This window comes from Saimiri boliviensis, chromosome 7 (assembly GCF_048565385.1).
Source record: "Saimiri boliviensis isolate mSaiBol1 chromosome 7, mSaiBol1.pri, whole genome shotgun sequence".
Lineage (NCBI taxonomy): Eukaryota > Metazoa > Chordata > Mammalia > Primates > Cebidae > Saimiri > Saimiri boliviensis.
The window spans coordinates 71,822,258-71,846,582 of record NC_133455.1 but is presented as its reverse complement, the minus strand read 5'-3'; the positions used below and the strand labels follow the sequence as shown (position 1 = coordinate 71,846,582).

General features: G+C 41.4%; 1 protein-coding gene across 32 annotated transcripts in view; it reads left to right on the top strand.

Moving 5' to 3' along the window:
* Positions 1 to 24,325, top strand: part of R3HDM2 (R3H domain containing 2) — a 190,697-nt gene that overhangs the window by 130,444 nt on the left and 35,928 nt on the right. For 13 of the 32 annotated variants that reach the window (XM_039472480.2, XM_074402771.1, XM_074402777.1 and 10 more), the window contains 11 exons: positions 2,124 to 2,147; positions 5,281 to 5,322; positions 8,622 to 8,708; positions 9,310 to 9,436; positions 10,591 to 10,669; positions 11,370 to 11,429; positions 12,207 to 12,347; positions 13,235 to 13,343; positions 16,062 to 16,157; positions 19,680 to 19,711; positions 19,810 to 19,863. In XM_039472480.2, the coding sequence (XP_039328414.2) occupies positions 2,124 to 2,147; positions 5,281 to 5,322; positions 8,622 to 8,708; positions 9,310 to 9,436; positions 10,591 to 10,669; positions 11,370 to 11,429; positions 12,207 to 12,347; positions 13,235 to 13,343; positions 16,062 to 16,157; positions 19,680 to 19,711; positions 19,810 to 19,863 (851 nt within the window). The remainder of the gene's footprint in view (positions 1 to 2,123; positions 2,148 to 5,280; positions 5,323 to 8,621; positions 8,709 to 9,309; positions 9,437 to 10,590; positions 10,670 to 11,369; positions 11,430 to 12,206; positions 12,348 to 13,234; positions 13,344 to 16,061; positions 16,158 to 19,679; positions 19,712 to 19,809; positions 19,864 to 24,325) is intronic. The other 19 variants (XM_074402780.1, XM_074402770.1, XM_010337221.3 and 16 more) reach the window with 7 other exon arrangements.

The window sequence follows — 24,325 nt, the reverse complement described above, 5'->3', positions numbered from 1 at the left end:
TGAGTGGAGATCACACCACTGCACTCCAGCCTGGGCAACAGAGCAAGACTCTGTCTCGGGGAAAAAAAAAAAAAAGTCTTCACCTGGAAATACAAATACAATGTGCAGGGGTTTAGAGGGGACCTGCCTCCCCTCTGACTTGACTCCTTTTGCTGCTGGTAGAGCAGGTGAAGCTGCTGCTGCCATCTACTGGAGTTCACGTTTCTTCTGCAAAGTGTTCAGTCTTGTCAGCCACCCTGGATCCAGTACCTTAAAAAGCACTATACTCTCGGCCAGGTGCAGTGGCTGACGCCTGTAATCCCAACACTTTGGGAGGCCGAGGCTGGTGGATTACGAGGTCAGAAGTTCAAGACCAGGCTAGCCAAAATGGTGAAACCCTGTCTCTACTAAAAATACAAAAAATAGCTGAGTACAGTGGCAAGTACCTATAATCCCAGTTACTCAGGAGGCTGAGGCAGGAGAATTGCTTGAAACTGGTGGAGGTTGCAGTGAGCTGAGATCGCACTGCTGCACTCCAGCCTGGGCGATAGAATAAGACTCTGTCTCAAAAAAAAAAAAAAAAAAAAAAGAAAAAGCACTCTACTCTCTGTTCATTTCCCAACATAGCAATTACACCTTCATCAGCACTAAAAATTCTGCTCTGAGCCAGGCGTGTGGCATGTCCCTGTAATTCCAGCTACTCAGGATGTTGAAGCAGGAGAATCACTTCAACCTGGGAGGCAGAGGTTGCAGTGAGCCAAGATTGCGCCACTGCACTCCAGCCTGGGTGACAGAGTGAGACTCAGTCTGTCTGATAATAAAGAACATTTCTGCTTCTCCAGCCTTCCCCACTTTCACACCCTGGATGCCTCCGCAAGAATCTAAGTGGTCTTTTCAAAGAAGTTCTTTTTACGAATTGGAACTGAAAAGTTTGGGGAAAGGGGACGTTCATTACATATAATATGTGAGATATATCCTTGGGATCAGCAAGTGAAACTCAGAACATCTTTTGCATGGAAACAATGCTATAAAATATAAATTCTGAGATTCTGTTCAGAATGGGCAAGTCCTCAACACATACTGAACTTAGGTGTGTCCTTTTTTTTTTTTTTTCTTCTTAAGAGTCTTGTTCTGTCCCCCAGGCTGTGGCACAATCTTGGCTCACTGCAACCTCTGCCTCCCAGGTTCAAGCAATTCTCCTGCCTCAGCCTCCCAAGTAGCTGGGGCTATAGGCATCCACCACCACGCCCGGCTAATTTTTGTGTTTTTAGTAGAGACAGGGTTTCAGCATGTTAGCCAGGCTGGTCTTGATATCCTTATCTCACATGATCCACCTGCCTCGGCCTCCCAAAGAGCTGGGATTACAGGCATGAGCCAGCGTGTCCAGCCAGGAACCTCCTTTAAATAGCCAATGTGGTATGGCCTCCTAGTTGGGCTTTTTGCCTTTAAACTTGTAATCCCTTTTGATAAATTTACCATATTGTTTTAGAAAGATGATTGGGAAATAAAGAACTGCCCGTGTTAACTCTCTTCAAACATTCTGTGTGTCTTACTGCTCTAAGCCAAGTTCTCAGCATGGTATATTGGGACCTAGTCTCTGCCTGTCAGCCATCACCTCTGACATCCAATGCATCAGCATTATCTGATTCCTTGGTCCCTGTTATAAATAGGAGCTGAAAGTTTGGGGAAAGCTTTTGTACATGCTTTCTCTGCCTGGAAATGCCCACCTTAGTATTCTTATCCTGGCTTCCTCCAACTCCCACCCCTACCGACATCTGTCTAATGTTTATTTATCCTTTAAAACTCAACCTAGACAATATCTTTCTCTAGGAAGCCTTTTTTGAAAACCTTACTCACCTTTTGGAAGTCTGTAATTCTTTGATTAATGTCTGTCTTTCTCACAGATCTATAAACTCTATGAGGCCCAGGATTAGATCGTTTTTGGCTCACCATTGTATCCCTAAGGCCTAATACAGTGCCTTGAACATAGCAGGCACTCAATATCTGTAAATGCATGAATCTATGGGTTGCTAGATCTGAATTAGACACTTCTGCTGTTTGCTCCTGTTGCACTCCATGAGTACCTCTCTAATACACTTAATGTACTGTATTGTAATTGTCTATTTGTCTGTCTTCTCCAACAGGATTATGAGTTCCTTTTTGACAAGGTTTGTGCCTTTTATCTCCGTATCCTCCAGTAGCTGGCATGATAACATGGTGTATATTAGGCTTTTAATATGTGTTTGACTGTTAAAACTATCCATTCTGGGAAATAAGCAGATTCATTCATATATTGTTGGTAAAAGTCTAAATTGGCACAGAGTCTAAATTGGTACTTTGAGGGGCAATTTAGCAATACTTTATAAAAAACTTTTAAATGGACTACAGATATACTATTTTTATATATATTCAATGATATGGTCATTGTTTATACTATCAAAAGGTCAGAAACTTCCTAAATGATGAAACATTAGAGACTTGTAAAATAAGTTATGGTATAGCCTATGTAGCCATTAAAAATGGGGTAAATCTAGCCGGGCGCGGTGGCTCAAGCCTGTAATCCCAGCACTTTGGGAGGCTGAGGTGGGTGGATCACGAGGTCGAGAGATCGAGACCATCCTGGTCAACATGGTGAAACCCCGTCTCTACTAAAAATACAAAAAACTAGCTGGGCGTGGTGGCGCGTGCCTGTAATCCCAGCTACTCAGGAGGCTGAGGCAGGAGAATTCCTGAGCCCAGGAGGTGGAGGTTGCGGTGAGCCAAGATCGCGCCATTGCACTCCAGCCTGGGTGACAAGAGCAAAACTCCATCTCAAAAAAAAAAAAAAAAAAAAAAAAAAATGGGGTAAATCTGAAAAAAAAAAAAAAAAAAAAAAAAAAAAGGTAGATCTTCCATAGAATGACACTGATGAAAAAAAGTTTAAAAACAAGGTTCTCAGCCAGGCGTGGTGGCTCAAGCCTGTAATCCCAGCACTTCGGGAGGCTGAGGCAGGTGGATCACGAGGTCAAGAGATCGAGACCATCCTGGTCAACATGGTGAAACCCCGTCTCTACTAAAAATACAAACATTAGCTGGGCATGGTGGTGCGTGCCTGTAATCCCAGCTACTCAGGAGGCTGAGGCAGGAGCATTGCCTGAACCCAGGAGGCAGAGGTTGCGGTGAGCCGAGATCGCGCCATTGCACTCCAGCCTGGATAACAAGAGCGAAACTCTGTCTTGAGGGGAAAAAAAAAAAACAAGGTTCTCAGTAGTAGGTACAATATATTTGGGCTTTAAAAAAAATTATATTTCATTTTATTTTTATTTATTTTTTGAAATGGATCCTCGCTCTGTCACTCAGGCTGGAGTGCAGTGGCACAATCTCGGCTCACTGCAACCTTTGCCTCCCAGGTTCAAGCTGTTCTCCTGCCTCAGCCTCCCAAGTAGTTGGGATTACAGGCGTCCACCACCACATCCGGCTAACTTTGGTATTTTTAAATAGAAATAGGGTTTCACCATTTGGCTGGGCCAATCTTGAGCTCTTGACTTAAGGTTATCTGCCCACCTTAGCCTCTCAAAGTGCTAGGATTACAGGTGTGAGCCACCATGCCTAGCCAGTATATTTGGTTTTTAAAAAACCTGTGTGTACACATACACTAAGCTTATATATGCATAAAAGATATCTGGATATATCCAAAAGAACTTCAGTACTGGTTGACCATTTAGGAGAGAACCAAGTATCTGGGGGACAATTGTGAAAGACTTATTGTTCTATATATACCCCCATTATGCCTTTTTAATGTTTGTGCCTTGTGTATATATTACCTATTTGAAAAAGTAGTGACAAATGCTGCTTCGTGTTTCTGGACTATGAGTGTTCCCCTGCTGCAATAGATCTTGCCACTGAGCAGATCCACCATCATTTCTTATTCTTTCCATCCACCTTCTCAGTTCTCCATTTTGCATTGTGCCCGTGTTATTTGCTAACTAGTGAAGAAGAACAAGAAAAGAGAAATCCTCACCTACCCAAGGCCATGCTGGTACTCTGTCTCTGACCTGTTTCCCCTCCCCTATCCTCCTGCCTCAGTTCCCTCTATGCCCCAGTTATCAATGAGTTCCATTCCAAACATCTCAGAACTCCTAAGTGCCTCATCCCCATATATAACCCTATCCATCCTCCTACCAAAAGCCCCCATTTTGACTTCTCAGATGTTTACAAATCTTATTAATTAATTAGGTGTTTCTTCCCTCATCCCACCTTAGGCCGTCATTCTTTATCTTCCTCAGCTTCTATCCTGCCCCTTACCTACTCTCTCCCCTTTACTCTGGAGGTCTTATCCCTATCTTTTATGCTTCCTTCTTTGTATCCTGATAGGGAGGGAGGCATTTGGGAAGAAGACTCTTCATTCCATTTCTGCAGCTATAGGAACAGATATTTTGGGTATCTCAAATTGGAACTATGAATGTGTGTGTTGTCCTGTAAAGATGTTATCATAAGTGATGGTTAGGAACCATATTTCATATCTATTATGGATTAAATAGGCTTCTGTGAACAGGCTTGGGAAAAAAACAGTCTTTCATGCTATGGTAGTAATGCTTCCAGAAGCATCCTAATCAGGACAGGATGCCACGGCTTGTCCAAAAGTAACTTTTATCAGTCTGTGAAATAGGCCAACAAAATCAGTGTCTTCCAACTCTTTTTTTTTAATGGTTTTTGTTTTGTTTTTGAGACAGGGTCTGGCTCTGTCACCCAGGCTGGAGTGCAGTTGCATGATCTCAACTCACTGCAAACTCTGCTTCCCAGGCTCAAGCCATCCTCCCACCTCAGCCCCTCAGGTACCTGGGACTATAGGTGCATGCCTCCACACCTGGCTAATTTTTTTTTTCTTTTTGTAGAGACTGGATTTTGCCTTGTTGCCCAGGCTGATCTCAGACTCCTGAGCTCAAGTGATCCACTACCTTGGCCTGGGATTACAGGCATGAGCCATCACATCTGACCATCTTCTGATTTTTTTTTTTTTCCTTTTCTTTCTTTCTTGTTTAACCCGGGAGGATCGAACCAGGGACCTTTGGATCATCTTCTGATTCTTTAACTTAATGGTGAATGGTTATTTGACTATAGATGGCCTGTAGCCCCTTTCACGTCACAGTTGTTAGAGTCGTAGGTTGTAGGGAGAAACCAATATCATGTGGTCCTCATCATAGTTTGGCTGTTATTGTAATGGTTTTTACAGTTAGGGCTTTTTCTTTATAAACATGTATTGTTTTTAACTTATATGTCGATTTTCTTCCACCTTAATATTTTCCAATTCCCTTCTAACAGAGGCGGACATCCAACCATGGTCATGCCAGGAAAAGAGCCAAGGTGAGAGCCCTTCCTCTGTAGCTTCTTTCTAATGTTATTAGTAACACATTTCACAAATGGACTTGTCATGAATGTCTAGTTTCTTCAGATTATGTAGGCAGAGTTTTCTTGCCTGTACTCTGTACCCCAATTGTGAACTTGCATAAATGTGCATACATACGTGTACACATACACACATCTAATGGAAACTGTATATGCATACATCAGTGTATGCATATTTGATGCCTGAAAGGCTACCCAGCTGGAGCCTTCCACAGAGCCTGAAAGAACTGGATCCTTACTGGTTGTGCTGAAATACCAGTTTCTCTGCTCACTCCTAGCTTCTCTAGGAGAATGGCTACTTGTGTGAGTCTTTTTATTCCTCTTCCTTTTTTTAATGTGAGTTTTCTTTAAGATAAATCCTACCCCACTAAGATAAATTACTCAACATTTTTGGATCTCCTAAAAAATACAGCCTTCTTTTTCCCTAATGTTTTACTTTCTCTACTTTTTTTTTTTTTTTTTTTTTTTTTTTTTTTTTTTGAGACGGAGTGTTTTTGCTCTGTTGCCCAAGCTTGAGTGCAATGGTGCAATCTTGGCTCACTACGACCTCCATCTCCTGGGTTCAAGTGATTCTCCTGCCTCAGCCTCCCAAGTAGCTGGGATTACAGCTGCCTGCCACCATCCCTGGCTAATTTTAATTTTAATAGAGATGAGTCTTCACCATGTTGGCTAGACTGGTCTCAAACTTTTTTTTTTTTTTTTTTTTTTTTTTTTTTGGAGACAAGGTTTCACTCTTGTTGCCCAGGCTGGAGTGCAATGGCCTGATTTTGGCTCACTGCAACCTCTACCTCCCAGGTTCAAGCGATTCCCCTGCCTCGGCTTCCCAAGTAGGTGGGATTACAGGCATGTGCCATCATGCCCGGCTAATTTTGTATTTTTAGTAGAGACAGTGTTTCACCATGTTGGTCAGGCTGGTCTGGAACTTCTGACCTCAAGTGATCCACCCGCCTCAGCTTCCCAAAGTGCTGGGATTACAGGCATGAGCCACCATTGCCCTGCCTTTTTCCTTTTTTTTTTTTTTTTTTGAAATGGAGTCTCACTCTGTAGCCCAAGCTGGAGTGCAGTAGTGCGATCTTAGCTCACTGCAAACTCTGCCTTCTATGTTCAAGTGATTCTTATGCCTCAGCCTCCCAAGTAGTTCGGCTTTCAGGCATATGCCACCATGCCAGGCTAATTTTTGTGTTGTTAGTAGAGATGAGATTTCACCATGTCGCCCACGCTGATCTTGAACTCCTGGGCTCAATCGATCCACCTGTCTCGGCCTCCCAAAGTGCTGGGATTATAAGCATGAGTGCCCTGCCAACCTAATGTTTTACTTTTAGAAGCAGGAAGAGGATTTTCCTTTTAATCATTATATGATAAAATTAGCACATCACAGATTATTTTAAGCAGAGTTATCAGGGAAGACTACATGTGTTAGTGTGTGATAGCTTTTTAATTTAGCTGGGAAGCAGTAAAGTATTAAATTTTTCTTGCATTGGGAAGAATTGCCACAAAAAGTAATAATTAAGGTTGGCCACCCTGTTCCTCCAAAAAAATAATGACAGAATTTGGAGAGTGGCTTAGCCACTTTATGGCTTGAGTTTGAAGAAGGCCAAAAACTATGACAAATTGGCTCTGTGGCTTGCCTTACATGGCCTGATCCATAGTGATGGGCTTGATGTTAAAGTTCAAAACAGAAGTTACTTACTGCTACTTTAGTTCGTCTCAAATTTTGGGGGATAAGTAAGACAGCTATTATCTCCATTTTACAGATAAGGAAACTCGGGCTGTAGAGACTGAGTAACTTAACAAAGTACATTCAGTAGCAAATGGCAGAATTAGGCATGAAATTAATTCTGCAGAGTCACAGGTTCTTTTCGCTGTACTGCACTACCTGGAGCATTCCTGTCATGTTTCGTGCTTTGGTATTTACTCTAATAGTTGGTTTTATTGTATTAAGTCTCAATAAATGTTTATAGGTAGATTTCTAATGAGTCACCCTACAGCGTGTTTTGTTTTGTTTTGTTTTTAAAGATGGGGTTTCACCATGATGGCCAGGCTGGTCTTGAACTCCTGACCTCAGGTGATCCACCCACCTGGGCCTCCCAAAGTGCTAGGATTACAGGTGTGAGCCACCATGCCCAGCCAACCCTACAGTTTTTAGCTTTGGGTAAGTCCCTAGGAGAGAAATGATTTGGGATTCACCAGCTAGCAGAAGTAAAGCAGGTAGATTAGGTTTTATTGCATGAAATCCCAAGTATTACAATCAATCAATCAGATCAGTCTCTCTCTCTCTCTCTCTCTCTCTCTCTCTCTCACTCTCTCTCTCTCTCTCTCTCTCACTCTCACTCAACTCACTGTTGCCCAGGCTGGAGTGCAGTGGCATGATCACAGCTCACTGCAGCCTCAACCTCCCAGGCTCAAGCAATTCTCCCACCTCAGCTTCCTGAGTAGCTGAGACCATAACCATAGTCATGTACCACCATGCCCAGCTAATTTTTTAAAAAAATTTTTTGTAGAGTCTCACTATGTTGCCCAGACTGCTACCTCCTGGCCTCAAGTGATCCTCCTACTTTGGCCTCCCAAAATGCTGGGTTTACAGGTGTGAGCCACCATGCTTGGCTTGTCTTCCTCTTTACTCTTTTTCTTAGACACTTCTTTCCATACCCTTGCCATCTCAGGTTTAGAGTCATTTAGCATTTATTGTCTACTGTGTGCTAAGCACTATTTAAAGATATGTATGTTTACATACTATATATTATCTAATTATCTCAACAGCTTTTAAGGTAATTTTGGGTATTGCCATTTTCCTAAGGAAAAAAAAAAAAAAAACAGAGTCAAGTAATTTGCTCAGGATCTCATAGCTTGTAAGTATAAAACCAGGAGTTGAAGCTAGGACTTTTGGCTCTCAGCCCTATTGTCTTTCTACTTTGCTATGTTGCTGTGTATTTGCATAAAGTTCTGAGACTTAGAGTACCGGGCTAAAGAGAGAAGAGGGCTAAGTGAAATGGTTTCCTACCATCTGTCCATGTAGCCAGTTTGTACATGTCTACTTTTGTAAGCAAGAGAAGTATCTTTCAAGTAAATCAGGAACTGCTGAGTAGGACCCATTTGAAAAAAAAACCCTGTTTAGTGGAAACAGGAACTAACAGAGCCAAAGAGGACACTCTTCATTCAGCCAGAAGCTTTCTGAATGTTCACCAAGGGAAGAAATGTGTAAGATATATAAAAAACAAACAAAAAAAAGAAAATTGTTTGTTTGGCTTTTTTTTCAGTCTAATTCCAAGCTCAAGTTGGTGCGCAGCCTGGCAGTATGTGAGGAGTCCTCCACCCCATTTGCTGATGGGCCATTAGAAACCCAGGTAGGTAATTTACAGGAGTAAGTAGCTTTTGCACTGGGCAGTTGTTTGATAAAATGTAGTGTGGCAATCACAGCAACATCAGACTTGAAAATCAGGGTAGAAGGTACTTCAGAACAAAAGCTGTCGTAGTAAAATAGGGCATGGTCTCTCCCCTCCCAGCTGCGGGTTCCAGTGGCAGTGGCAGTGCTGACAGACCTGCACCAGGGAGGAGGGGAAAAAAAAGCCAGCATAGTGAGAGTATGAAGTATAAGTCTTCGTATCTTGACCACCTAGGATAACGCAGACAAGGAGATCCCAGGGTTGGATCTTATTTTCTTAAATGTATCCTCCCCCTCTGGTGGTTAGAACCATTCCCATCCAGTACCTATGTCAAGAACAGCCTGTGTAACTTGAGCTCTCCATAAAGTAGGCTGTGCTTGCTGGCAGAAAAAGCTGTTCCTCTACCCTCTTGATAGAACAAAACTAAAACAATTTAATTAGCAAAATAGTATTAATCTATAAGAGAGCTGCCTTACCTTCTTAAAGAAGATTTACCTTCTTAACGATTCCAAGAAAAGTTAAAATCATTTTCCCCCTTTGATTATCCTTTTTTCCCCTTAAGGACATAATTCAGTTACACATCAGTTGCCCGTCTGACAAAGAGGAAGAAAAGTCCACAAAAGATGTCTCTGAAAAGGAAGACAAGGACAAAAACAAAGAAAAGGTCCCAAGGAAGATGCTGTCCAGAGGTGCGGACTTTCCCCCATCTCTCATCTGTTCTTGGGCAGTGCCCTTTAGTTTTATCCTGAAGCCTGGTGCCTGCTAGACTTACTGGCCTATCAATTCATAGTGTTCTGCTAACTTGGTTGCTTGAGGAGATGCCTAACTAGGTGACTTTCTTTGCTTCTTTAACTGACCCTGCCTTAGGAGCTCACATGCCACGGAGAGCTACTCCATCTGCATTGGCATTATTCATAGGAGGACAGTGTAGTCAAGTCTGATTTTACTTGTGCTCTAGAATAATGATGACATTGATAATGACTGGTAGCAGATCCTCCAGATACCATTTATATTTTGGTTTAGGGATGGCCAGGGTGGTTTTTATGTATTCTTTTAATTATTATTATTATTTTTGAGACAGAGTTTCCCTCTGTCTCCCAGGCTGGAGTGGTGCAATCTTGGCTCACTGCAACCTCCACCTCCTGGGTTCAAGCGATTTTCCTGCCTCATTCTCCTGAGTAGCTAGGACTACAGGCACATGCCACTACACCTGGCTAATTTTTTTTTTAGTAGAGATTTTTAGTTTCACTGTGTTGGCCAGCCTGGTCTTGAACTCCTAACCTCAGGTGATCTGCCTGCCTCAGCCTGGGATTACAGGCGTGAGCCACTCAGGCCAGCCTGATTTTTTTTTTTTTAAATAATGCAGATTTGTCTCTAAGTATTAGACTATCTTTGTCTTTAAACTCTTGGACTGGTTGCAAAAATACATAGTCCATAAAAATGATAAGAAGGCGAACAGGATTAAAAAAATAATATTTGGACATATTTACTGAGATTCTGGAAAATTCAACCCTGACTGCCTTTACCTGGAATTTATATTCCTTAACAAAACCTGCTTTGTTTTGATCAGGACATTCAGTAAATACTTATTGATGATAGGTGGCTTTTCAGTGTAATATTGATGTAATACTATGGCCCAGATTCTTTCTTCTCTCATATTGATGGGGAATTTTGGGGTCTAGCACATCAAGGTCATTCTGGATTTTATGTTAAAACTCTGGAAGTTTGATTTTGCTTTCCTATTCTTACCTCTCCTGGTTAGATTGTGGACTCCTGCTTAGGATTAGACAGCATGCAAAGCAGTTTCATTTATTTTAAATTTCTTTTGTTGTGGTGGTTCTAGACTCCAGCCAGGAATATACGGACTCCACTGGAATAGACCTACATGAATTTCTTGTAAACACACTGAAAAAGAACCCAAGGTAATAACATCATGGGTGTAAGAGTAAAAGGGGATAGGGGATAGCAAGATTCCAAGAGGCCAAACTGCTTCCCAGAATTTTTCTATTGTTAAAATCTAGGATGCCCATCTCCCTGTCCCTGTTGTCTTTCTCAGCTATAGTTTTATATTCTGTGAGGTATTCAAAATACTCTCACATTGAGGTTTCAATGTTTTCAGAACTGGGAAAAACTCTGTGAAAGAAGAATGCAGAAACAAGGAAATATGAAGGCTTGGGAGTACACTGATTAAAAAGTACACATTGGGAGTGATATTAAGAGGAGTTAAAATAAAAAGCACAGAAGTAAAAACTAATTCATTTGTACATAAGCTAAATCATAATTGCTTTAAAATTCTGTAAATAACCGCATAGAATGTAGAATGACGATTAGATTTATAATGTGTTTTTATATGAATATGCTGCTAACAATGAAATTTCTGATATGGTATAATAAAGTATCTGATCAGGAAGGATCTGAAAAATGTATACTTAGGTTATTTTTCTTTTTGAAAATATTGTAAAACAGGCAAGTAAGGCTCAGCAGCATTATGGTTCATTATTGGGTTTGCATATATGCCTTTTTCAGCTTCTACAATGAACAAGTTGTGTTTTGAATCCCTGCTTTCAATGTCTATGGGAGGGCTGCTTTTTGTTTTGTTTTGTTTTGATCTTTTTTAAACAGGGACAGAATGATGCTGCTAAAATTAGAACAGGAGATTCTGGAATTTATTAATGACAACAAGTAAGTTACTTGCATGAAATACATATTTAGAGGTGGGGGGGTACTGGAAATAAACTTAGGTACAATTTTAGGATACTTTCCCCTTGAAGTGTGATTTTTGAAAACATACTGAAGTTTTTAAGTTATTACATAGATTTGAATTGAAAAATAATTTATATCTTTTCAGCAGCTCGCCTTTGTCCCAGATCTTACTATTCTTAAATGTCTTCCTTTTTCTTTGTCAAACATTATCTAGGTGAGTGGGACCTAGGGCTTAATAAGTAGTCTTTTTTTGAGACAGAGTCTTGCTTTGTCACCTAGGCTGGAGCGCAGTGGTGCAGTCTCAGCTCACTGCAGTTCTGCCTCCAGGATTCAAGCGATTCTTGTGCCTCAGTCATCCAAGTAGCTGGAATTACAGGCACATGCCCAGCTAATTTTTGTATTTTGTATAGAGACGGGGTTTCGCCATGTTGACCAGGCTGGTCTTGAACTCCTGAACTCAAATGATCCGCCCGCCTCAGCCTCTCAAACTGCTGGGATTACAGGTGTGAGCCACTGCACCCAGCAATTCGCAGTCTTAATGAGGATAGTAGATCACAGTAATCTGCAGAATACTGTAGATAAAGAAATTAAGAGAAACCTGTTTGGTTCCCATTCAGTAAACGTCTGTATTCCTTATAGTATGTCTGTTTCTCCTAAGAAACTCTCCACTTTAGATACTTGTTTAAAAAATTAAAATTGGTTGTTATTGCCATTGTTTGTCTTATATCACTTTTTTCCCCCCGGGTTTCCCTTCAGTAACCAGTTCAAGAAGTTCCCTCAGATGACCTCATATCACCGGATGCTATTACACCGGGTAGCTGCCTATTTTGGGATGGACCACAATGTTGATCAAACTGGGAAAGCTGTCATCATCAACAAAACTAGTAACACAAGAATGTAAGTGAGGAAACCATGATTTGGGAAGACTTTCCTGGGATAAACTGCTGGGGTGGAAGAGGAAGGTCTAGGATCAAGATGTCTCTTGCAGATGGCTGGGCGTGGTAGCTCACGCCTTTAATCCCAGCACTTGGGAGGCCAAGATGGGAAGACTGCTTGAAGCCAGGAGTTTGAGACCAGCCTGGTCAACATAACAAGACCCTATCTCTATACTTAAAAAAAAAAAAGTTTTAAAATGGCCAGGTATGGTGGCTCACGTCTGTAATCCCAGCACTTTGGGAGGCTGAGGCAGGTGGATCATGAGGTCAGGAGTTCCAGACCAGCCTGGCCAAGATGGTGAAATTCCGTCTCTACTAAAAATACAAAAATCAGCTGGACACAGTGGCAGGCACCTGTAATCCCAGCTACTCAGGAGGCTGAGGCAGGAGAATCGCTTGAACCCGGGCAGCAGATGTTGCAGTGAACCGAGATCGCACCACTGCCACCCAGCCTAGGTGATAGAGTGAGACTTCATCTCAAAAGAAAAAAAAAGTATTTTGCAGGGAAGGGGATTAGGATTGAGGGTTGGTTATATAATTAATTCCTACTCTTTCTGAGGCCTTGGAGATAGATTCTAGAGGGACTGATGTTTCCTGAAGTCTGGCCCTAGCCTCCCTTCACTTCACTGATAGAACTATGGAGGAAGAGACAGATATAACTGTGGAGGGAGAGAAGTTATAGATGTATAAAGAACAGATCCTGAGGATTTCATTAAAACCTGCATGAGACTTTTTGATTTCTTACTCCAGAAATTCCCTGAATGTGAGGTGTATAATTTAGGAGAGGTCTGCTTCCTAACAAAAGGGTCTTTGTCTTCCTTTCCTTTCACATTTCTTTCCAAATCTCAGCCCTGAACAGAGGTTCTCAGAACATATCAAGGATGAGAAGAATACAGAATTTCAGCAGAGGTTCATTCTCAAGAGAGATGATGCCAGTATGGACCGAGATGATAACCAGGTGAAGAATGGAAAGGGGTGGGCCTATAGAGAGAGACTGCAGTAAGAGAAACTGGGAAGGGAGAAGAATTTTTGTGGGGTGGAGAAAACTCAAAATATCTTAGTATGGAGAAATATATTGAGCTATACTGAGTTGGCTTTGGCTTAATGTTGAGGACTGTGTATTTGTTGAACTAGATGCCACCTTCTTAGCCCCAGAGAGACATGGTGCTGAGGTTTGCTAGGTGATCTCATTTGGCCTGGAACTCCTTGGGTTTGCCACTGACTTCTAACACCACATCATTTTGGACAAAGCAAGGTGATCCCTGCCTTAGCCTTGATCCAACTGTTGGTTTCATTCTTTTTTTTCTTTAATAGTTAGGGATTTCTTTGGGAACCACAAAAAGCTACTTTGTCCCACTTCCAACTCTTATCCTAGCTTAGGGCTAGCCTTGAACTGGCAAAGCTGTGATCTAATTTACCCAATTATAAAGGTATTTCTGATCCCTTCCTACAAACTCCTTAATCTTTTTCCAACTCCTTCCACCAAGGTGAGTGAGTTAATTTGACGTTTGATCCTGGGAACCTCAGACAGATCCCCTTTGTGATCCACTGCTGTGGGAATAAGAAGTGAACAAACTATCTCATCCCTTTAAATGGGCCTGACTATTGCTTTGACCTCAAGCCTACCCTTTAGATAGTAAGTGATTATTTGGGGGGTAGCTAAGAAGAAGGTTTAGATCCAGCTTGGCCTCCAAAACAATTAGATTTGAAGAGTGTGGTTGAGTAGAGCCTATATGAATCTTGCTAATTAATAACTATAATAACATCTTACCTCTAGTGTTAAAATTAGTTTTCTTTGGATATTGTATGGTCTTGAGACCAAGACCTTTCCTGCTTGCTACTTGAGTATTTGAGGGAGTCCTTTTGAGAAAAGTGCCATTATCTATTATGGACAAACATGCTGGGACTGATTGAAAACAAAGAAACATACAAAAAGACAAATAAAATTTTAAAAAATGAGAAAGAGCCTTTCCATCCTGATGCCCTTCTCCATTTTCCTAAACCCTTTTTCTGTGGATCAGGAATTACTCAGGCCTAGAGGGACACTGGGGCAAAGTGGAGTCTGTCCCTATTGTAAACTTTTCATCTCTCAGCTTCAGGCTTGATCCATAATAGGGTTTTTTCTGTCTTTCTCTCTGTGATGCTAATAATAAGCATAATTACTATCTTATTGAGTGTTTTCCCTGAACTAGGCTGTGTTCTAAACACATTGTATGCATTATCTCTTTTAATCCTCTTCACAATCCAATGCCATGGGGGTTATTATCCCCACTTTACATATAAGAAAACTGAGGCTAAGAGATGTTAAGTTATTTGCCTAAAGTTGTATTACTGGGAGGTGGCAGAGCTGAGATTCTGCCTGACCTCAAAGCCCATTATGTTCTTTCTCTTGCCATTGGTTTACCTAGGGGCTGAGGACAATATAGCTCCTTGAGGTCCTGTGTCTTCTTGAAATAGAATTTATAAAAGGGTATTTGGTAGTATTTAGGTTCTTGAAGCTAATGAGAACTAAATCTAGGCTAGGTTGATATTCTTGAAGTTATGACTACTTTTGGAGATTAGTAAAGGTCAGGAAGACCAGCCTAGAGCAGCAATCTCTTTAGTTGCTTCATGTGAAGCTTTCAAAGCCTCTGAAGTGGAAGTCAGAGTCTTTTATAACCTGGTGACATTGACTTGATGAGTTTTCTCCCTTGGAACTCCTTGCCTTCAAGAGCAGTATGGAAAAGGACACGCCATTACACACTACCCTGGAAAGTGTTCACCAGTTGCAGGCTAAGAGAGGGAAGGTAGTGATGAGGATTTAGATGGTAGGCTAGTCAGAGGTGGTGATCTGCCCAGCCATCCCTTCTGGTTACCTCACTACATTTTCTAGAGAATGTAAGGTTCTCTGTCCTCCATTTCTTTCTTTTCCTTGTCTATCTCTGTCTCTCCCCTTCCTCCACTGTACTTACTTCTCTTCCTTTCTCTGTCCTTTCTTTCTGTTCTGTTCTCCTTTTCTTTCTCTTTGTGTTGCTCTGTTCTCTTTCTTCTTTATTTCTGTAATTCGTCTCTCCCCTTCCCCACCTCCAGTTAATACAGTTAAGATGAGGAAAATAGTGTTTAGGCTTTGAGTTTAGCTTCGCCCTTGGGATTCATTACCAAGGCCCTCTTTGCTGAGCTGTGTGATTTGGGTCTTCAGGCCATGGCATTAGTGACTAAAGAAGGAATAATGCTATGTGCTAGTTCTATAAACCTCCTCCTTTACTTTCAGCTCTGCTAAACACCTGTTTCTTCTCCCTCTCCAGCTTCCCTCTGTCCTTTGCTTTCCCTCTAAAGCAGTGTTGTTCCTTTTCCCAGGGCTATTTTTCTATCTCTACCAAGTGGAGGCTACCTGATTATAAGAGGGAAGCAACCCAGTCCTTGTAAATAGTTGCTATTCTTGATCCTGGTGGGTGGGCAGGGTGGGGAGATGGAGAATCCCCAGCCATCCAGAAAACCTGATCTCCCAAACTGCATGGTCAGATGTACCCAGTGAAACCTCTCCAGGACTAGAAATTTTATTCTTTTTTTCTTTTTTTTTTTTTTCCATTTTTTTGATGGCAACTATAAACTTTCCCGGTTTCTCTTCCTTGCTGGTGTGCAGTGAGCTTGCAGTACGAGGAGAACTTAACTAGCTTAATTCTGCTCATCGATCTAGATCAGAGTTCCATTGCAGGATGGAAGGAGGAGCAAGTCAATAGAAGAGAGAGAGGAGGAATATCAAAGGGTCCGAGAGAGAATATTTGCCCGAGAGGTAAGTGTAGCATCTGAGAGTTGTCAGCCCATAGCTTTTAGCTCTTAATCTTTGGAACTGTGAATGGAATGAACCCTCCACAAATATTATTGGGTTTGTTTGTTTGTTTTAACCAACATCAGCCAACCCTAGATTTGATCTCTAAAACTAAATGTGGCTTATTGGGAAGCTGCAGACTTTCACTTGTATTATTTTTAATACATTCTGCCATATGGTATACAAAGAGAACTAAAACTTGGAGTGGCTGAATTTGGTAAATTTGCTAGACTGAAAATAGAAATGGTTTTGGCAGGGTCTGAATCTTGCCTGTAAAACTCTCCTCCTGCTTACCTAACTCTTCACTCCCTCTATCCATTTTAGGCATCTTTGCTTCTAAGTGGAAGACATAGTGTTCACACAGGCTATACATTCATCTTGTTTGACCAGCCTCATTTTTAGGATATGTTGGTGATAGTTAGAGCATAGGTCTGGCATCCATCCTCTGTGAGCTCCACATTCTACATGCACAGAGAGTACCACTATTCCCTCTAGTCTTTACCTGAAAAGGAAGTCTCTTTCTTCCTATATTTCTTACCTTGCTTCCTACAACAAAACTACCTCCTAGGGCTAAAAGCCAACATGAATCAGTTTAGGCAACGTTATTCTTAAATGTGTGGGCCATATCAAATGTACTTGGTACCCCTGTATCTGGTTGCCTTTGCCTACTAGATTGAAGAGAAGAATAGCAGAAATTCAGTAAAGGTTGTGGGTATACAAGAGGGAAACAAATCTCCAGAAAATGTAGGATCCAGATACGAGCACCATCTCACAATCACATGAGTAACAAAGAGGGAAAGCCAGTCTCCTTTCATTGTCAAAAGATGGTCAGGTTTCTTCGTTTTTGTTTTTTTTGGAGATGGGGTCTCGCTTTGTCACCCAGGCTGCAGTGCAGTGACACAGTCACAGCCCACTGCAGCCTCGACTTCCTGCTCTCAAGTGATTCTCTTGCCTTAGCCTCCTGAGTATCTGGGATGCAGGTATGTACCACCATGCCTGGCTAATTTTTTTATTTTTTATAGAATGGGGTCTCACTATATTGCCCATGCTGGTCCCAAACTCTTGGGCTCAAGTGATCCTTCTGCCTCATCCTCCTAAAGTGCTGAGATCTCAGGCTTAAGCCACTGTGCTTGGCAAAAGATTATCAGTTTTAATGAATATACTTAGATGAACACTAGTCTCCTCCCATTCCCCCATTCTCCCCTTTCTCACAAGGGGGGTAGGGGAATGAATTTTATATATATATATATGTATGTATATTTTTATTTTTTTTCCATCATCATTAGTTTAGAAAAATACTATCATCAACTAAAAACTGAACAACTCTATGTACTTGCTCCATTGTCTCAGAGATCCTCACTGGGAAGTGATATACAACACACCTTCTGGCTCAAAGTCCAAGGAGAAGGAATCTTCTTACCTTCTGTTGTGTAGACTTCCATTCTGACTCAGAAAAGTCCACCTTCCAAATTATTCAACCATAGCCCAAAGAGAGTTCTGTACCTTTACCTACAAACCAATGGGTAGAATAAGAGGAGAGATGTCATTTATACATGGCTGTGGCCAGGGATGACCACCTAAATTGTGTAAGATACAGGTTGGTGGATAATAGTAACAAGCACTGGCCAGGCATGGTAGCTCACACCTGTAATCCCAGCACTTTGGGAGGCTGAGGCAGATGGATCACCTGAGGTCAGAAGTTCAAGACCAGCCTGACCAACATGGAGAAAAACCCCATCTCTACAAAAATATAAAATTAGCCGGGTGTGATGGTGCATGCCTATAAAACCCAGCTTCTTGGGAGGCTGAAGCAGGAGAATCACTTGAACCTGGGAGGCGGAGGTTGCAGTAAGCCGAGATTGCTCCCTTGCACTCCAGCCTAGGCGACAAGAGCAAAACTCTGTCTCAAAAAAAAAATATAGTAACAAGCACTTATATAGCACTTACTATCTTTTACGCATTTTCTCAGTACTTGATATAGATTAACTCAGTCCTTATACTAGGCATATGAAGTAGCTTACGTTATTTTCCCCATTTTATAAATGTGGAACTAAGGCACATAAAGGTTAAACAACCATGTGAGGTCACACTGCTAGTTAGCAGAAGAGCTAGGTATTTGAATTCAGCCTGGTTCCAGAGTGTATGCTCTTAACCCCTCATGTAAACCACCTCCCAGTAGCTTGCTCAGCTCTGGGCTCTTTAGATTAAAAAGTTCCAGTGACATTGTAACCTAGCTGACTATCTGTGATGTGTTCCTCTGCTTCACTTACACATGGGAAATGACTGCCGCACTATGACATCCATTAGCAAAGCTACAGATGTTCAGAAAGCACAGGCAATTTATAATAGTGTATTGGAGCTAATTATGTACAACACTGGACTGTATCTACCTACAACCATAACAAAGGCAAAGTTAGGCTCTTCTCCTTTTTCTCCTGATTTCTAGTCTTCAAGCCTCTACTAATGTATATATTCCTTGTTAGATCCTTGTGGATTTACCACTTTCATTTCAGCACTGTCTAACTCTTGTGGTAGAAGCATCAGGAATCTTAGAAAGTCTAGACAAGGAACTGTGGCCAAAGCCCATCATACTCCAAAGATTCCATGTGGAGAGGAGCCTGGCCAAAAGGGAGCTGATTAGGGGTGGAGTTATGGGGCTGACGGTGGGAGCAAGAGGCAGGCCAAAAAGAAAGGAAGTGGCAAGAAGGGTGTTTGGATGGAAATGCTGCTGCTGCAGCCTTCTCTGAAGCCTGAGCTGTATATTGGAAAAGCTGCCCAGCATAGGCTCTGCTCTGCATGGAGCTCACTCTGCTCAGCAGCTGGACACTCTTGGTACATTTTCCTAAAGCTTGGGAATCCACCACAATGTTCACTTCACTCAGCTCAGTGGCTTTGTCAGGAAATGATCCCCAAAGGGAATGTTTCAGGCTTTTAATTTTCTTATTTTTTCTAGGCTCTGAAAGTACCTGCTTCCCCAATATCCCACCCTCCTTGGGTCTCAGGTCAGAATGTCTTTCATTTTGGCCAATGTAGAAGACAGAAATGGAAAAGCCATTGAAGATTTCCAAAAACAGTTTCTTTCTCTTGTCTCCCTCTTCCCTTCCTTTGAACACACTCTTTGGGACCAAGGACATCAATTATTATTCTCAGCTTACCTTTATAACCATAAATTTAGAGCTAAAAAGGAAATAATAATTAGGTTAATATTTTCCTCTTCCTCCTTTTCACACTCCTGCCTTTATCAGCCTCTTTTTTAAAAACACTCTATCAGAAGGCTAAAACCACCAAATGCTCTTTCCCATTAAAGGTGAGAAGTCAGGTGGGGTATGTGGGTGTGGGTCATCCTGTCCCTGCCCCCTTTCTCCCTGTTGGTGGGGTGAGCTTTGGTTTGAGGACCTTGGGTATTCATAGCATCATGGACATCCTTTTCGGTTATGCCATGCTGTTTTCTTATAAGTTATTTTCCGTTTTCTCCCCCTCACCTAGACTGGCCAGAACGGATATCTAAATGACATCAGGTTAGTACCACTTAGCATGTTCCCTGCTTCTCATTGAGCTTTGACAGTGAGGTTAATATAATCCTGTAATGATGCTTTTCTTTGATGTTAACCAACAGACTCTCCAAAGAAGCCTTTTCTTCTAGCTCTCACAAGAGAAGGCAGATTTTTAGGTACCTCTGTGTGATCTATATCTCTCTTTTTTATTTTTAATTTTATTTTGTTTTGCTGTAATCTTTTCAGCAGAGTGGGTTTGCTCCATGCATGGCTGCTTGTGGAATAATTAAATTTGTGGTTTTTGCAACGTTGGATATTTTTTCCCATAAAAAAAAAATGGCTCCTGCTCAATGACTTTATTTTTATTGTTGCTGATTTCATTTTGAGTCCTAAATAGGTGGTAAAGGGGACCAAATAGGTGTGTCTGGGATAGGTACAGCTTCCTCCCATACATTTGCTGGAATTGGGCATTTTTGAAAGATTCAAATATATTTATGGTAAGGTAAAAGAATGGGTGTCTTCTGGCTACCTTTTCTGATTCTATAGAGATGTGTAGACATTATTCCTGACCCAGCATAGGGAGTATTATGTATCTTTAGAAAAAAATAATAGATATATATATATAGAGAGAGAGACACATATATGAACACTTCTGTCTATGTAGTTTTCTCTTTGAGGCAATGTAATGTTAGGATGACCTCAGAAAGGACTTAAGGGACCTGTCTACCTTAGAATGGACTTAAAGTGTGTCCTTCATATGATCATTCATTACTTAATCTGAATGCTGGTGCAACCCACAGTATTAACTTCCCCAGTTCCTAATGTTCTCCATTTCCCCACAAAGCAGGTATAAGACCCTCCCTTTCATTTCAGTCTTGTCAGTCCTAACCCAGAGGATAATACACGGCAGTGGTAAGAGAAACATTACTTTAGGATCTGTTCTGTTACCAACTCATTTTAAGTATATTCTTCCCAATTTAGCAATGGAAAAACTAGAAAATACAGAGAACCTGAGTATTTAACACTAGAATTCAGGTGTAACCCTTTCCAAAGGGTATCTCTCTTACTGACTGCTACGCTTGATAAGGACTGTCTGATTAACTCAGATTTGAGATCTCACTCCTTGTGCTCTAGTTGTCCCTTCCCTGTTGTCCTTTCTAAAGCTAGCCAAACCATGTAGAAACTGAGATAGTGAGATTTCCCATTCTTGGGGTAGAGGATTTTCCATCTCTTTGAACTCTTTTTTTCCTAGACTATCCTGCCTGTGGTCCATCTGAAAACCCCAGATAGCGAGGGCCTTACATTGTTGGTAGTAGTAGAGATAGAGTCCCCCACATTAAAAACAAAAACAAAAAAACAAGATTCCTGCTCCACAGTCTACACTTCAGGGTCATAGATCATTCCAGGTTAACTGTAAGAAATAGGAGTTTTAAACCAACTCCTATGTGTGAATTAATGCACAGTGGTTTATAGTTACCAGAGTATACTTTATCTGATTCAGTTCTCTCAACATCCTAATTTGGTCAGCTGGTTTACATCTAAGAAAACAAAAGCAGAGAGATTAAGTGGCTAGGCCTAGTTTGCATGGCTAATAATAGCAAAAATTGAGCTGATTCTTTTTTTTTTTTTTTTTTTTTGAGACAGAATTTCACTCTTGTCACCCAGGCTAGAGTACAATGGCGTGATCTTGGCTCACTGCAACCTCTGCCTCCTGGATTCGAGCGAATCTCCTGCCTCTGCCTCCTGAGTAGCTGGGATTACAGGCACCTGCCAGCACACCGAGCTAGTTTTTGTATTTTTAGTACAGATGGGCTTTCACCTTGTTGGCCAGACTGGTCTCAAACTGTTGACCTCAGGTGATCCACCTGTATTGGCCTCCCAAAGTGCTAGAATTACAGTTGTGAGCCACTGTATTCAGCCAGAGCTGATCCTTTGTTTAGTGTTCTTGTCACTACACCCCACCAGCTCTCTGCAGATGTCACTCCTTCCTCTTTTAGTAGTGTTCCATTTGGATCCCTAATCTAGATTCACTGGTTAGAATGATGCCCTTATTAGTGCTATGGAGCATCAGATATATCAAACTGTGCAGATAATAGCTTGAAGGATGTAGTGAGCAGGTACAGACCTTTCCTCTCCAGACCTCCTTTTAAGCTACTGGTTTTCAGGCTGAGCTTTGATTAAAGATCTAGGTCATCTGGAATGCAGCATCATGGGCTCTTAAGGGAATAACTTTTTCCTCAACTTGGATACTAGTCCAGAACGCCAATGATTAGAAGCTGATCTTCTTTAATTGCTTTATGCCTTTCTGGCCCAGTTTATGTTTGTGAAACAAATACCTGTAAACCAAATTCCATCATCCACATTGGCAGTAACTATGGCAACTTCCCAGTTCTTTTGAAGAGTCTGCTCCATTGACAAATAAGCCACAGTGAGGCCTTACTGATGTTTATTGCCACCTCTTCCACAGGCATCTCTACCCATTCCCCAGACCCAATAAGCTGGGCTTTTCACCAGCACTAAATCTGCTTGGAAAAATTAATCAGCTCTGATTTTACATGAATATGAGGTGTGACTGTTCTTTGTCCTTTACCTCCATCTCTCCAACATACATACCACCTAGTCCAGTGCTCAGAATTGAATCTGGGTAGCTTTCCCTAATTATTTTTATTTGTAGAGAGGGAATATTGATCTTTTTTCTGGCAAGACTCAACTTAGATTCTCCAGGTCTCAGAGGAGTAGTGTACTAACCCAGGTCAGTCAGAAGATTATCAGGCAGTCTACATTTTGAACATTTGGTCATCACTATCTTGGGGAAACTGGATTAGTATAAAAGCGCTGCTATAGCTTTCCAAGGTATTTGGTTTAAAGTTGCCTTGTTCACTGTCTACCTCTAGTAGCAAGAGAAAATAAATGGCAGGATTTCTCTAACAAATAGTAGTGTTTGACTTTGGTGGAAGAGGACTTGTGTTGCAAAATTCAAGCTCTACTGTCTAATGAGCAGCCTCATCTCTTGCAACTGCTGTATCCCTGTACCCCACAAACACATGCATTTTTGTTGAGTCATCTTAGTATACTTTCCTTTGTCCATTGAGATGTAGCTATTGTCTCTCACTTCAGGTCTGGTTCTGTTCCTGGAGAGTCCCTAACTTATACTTCTTTCTGGTTTCCCATTCTACTTTTGATATTCCAAAGGAAAGGGATAAAGCTTTGGAGAAACAGGAATTTTAAAAAATTCTGTAACTATATAGAGAAGCATTTAAGTGCTTACACACACACACACACACACACACACACTCCCTCTCTCTCACTCACTCACTCACTCTTGGTGTTGCAGAGAAGAATCAGCATGTTCCTAACCAGCTGTGCCAGTGTATTCTTAGCTCATTGTGATTGGCTTCACTAAAACCTAAAAGAAGGACCCGAGCATGTATTTTGCCCTTTTTTCCTACAGTACCTTTGGAGTAGGTATTCTAATAAAGAAAGCTGTTTTCTTTAATATTAACGCCCTTAAGAAAAATACCTTTCTCTGTTAAAATAACTCTGAGCCTAGTGCCTTTGGAGCCAATGGAATTGGAATGGGAATTTCTGTTTGCTTTTGATGGGATGGTGGTAAAAAGGAGGGAGCCCAAACTGCAATGATTTTTTTTACTTAATTATTCCTCGGTATACATACCAAAATAATTGTAATTGTTGCCATTTGGTTTTCTTAGATCACTAGTTGTTGGGGATGTGAGGTATGAAAGAAAAATATACTGGTTAAAAAGTAGTGAGAGCTCAACAAGACAGTTTTCAGGCCAACCTGGCTATCTTGAGGCATACAGCTGTTAATAATCATAGACAGTGATTATAACATCAAAATAACCCTGATGTTTCAAGAGCCAAATACAAGAGGGAAAACCCCTTTTCTTAATAGTTTTGGTTAGGGAAATAGGATTATGAATATGAAGACAACTAGGCATAGTCAGCTCCCCTGCTCCTTGCCATCCTGAGTTCCAAGAGCGTATTTGCTGAGGACTTCAGCCCTTAAAGATCCTGAAACCAATTGTTTGCAGATAGTAACATGGAATTTCCACAAAACAGGTTGGATCAAACCTAGACTACCAAACCTAGTTTTCCACAGTGCCCGTTTAGTCCACTATACTCTTCTTGCAGCTCCTGGAAAGGTGGCCATAAGCAGCGCCTCTGCTGGCTTAGACGTGTTATGTGCAAGACCTGTTACGGGATTTATCCATGTCATTGGCTACTCCTGCCTTTTAGCAATAGCAACTTCTAGGAGTCCTTTTATTTTAAGAACTTTCAGAAGGAACTGGTACCCCTCTGTTCCCCATTATTTCCTGCATGTGTGGGATTCCCCTCAGAGGGTGGTGAAGAGACCACAGCCAATCTCAGCATCATGTATATGGTTTCCCATCCACCTCTGGTCTAATGTATTAAATTAGTTGCAAGTGCACTGTCTTCCAGATTTGCCTCTGTGTTATTTGTTACTGTACTGGATCTTGTTCTGTCTGCTCCCATCAACTCTTGGTTGGCCAGCCAACTAACAATAAGTCAGTGTTCATCCTCCCTTTAATTCTTACCCATTCTTTGTTATGGAGAGAATAGAAATGAACTATCTCCTAGCCTTTCTGCTAAAGTGGT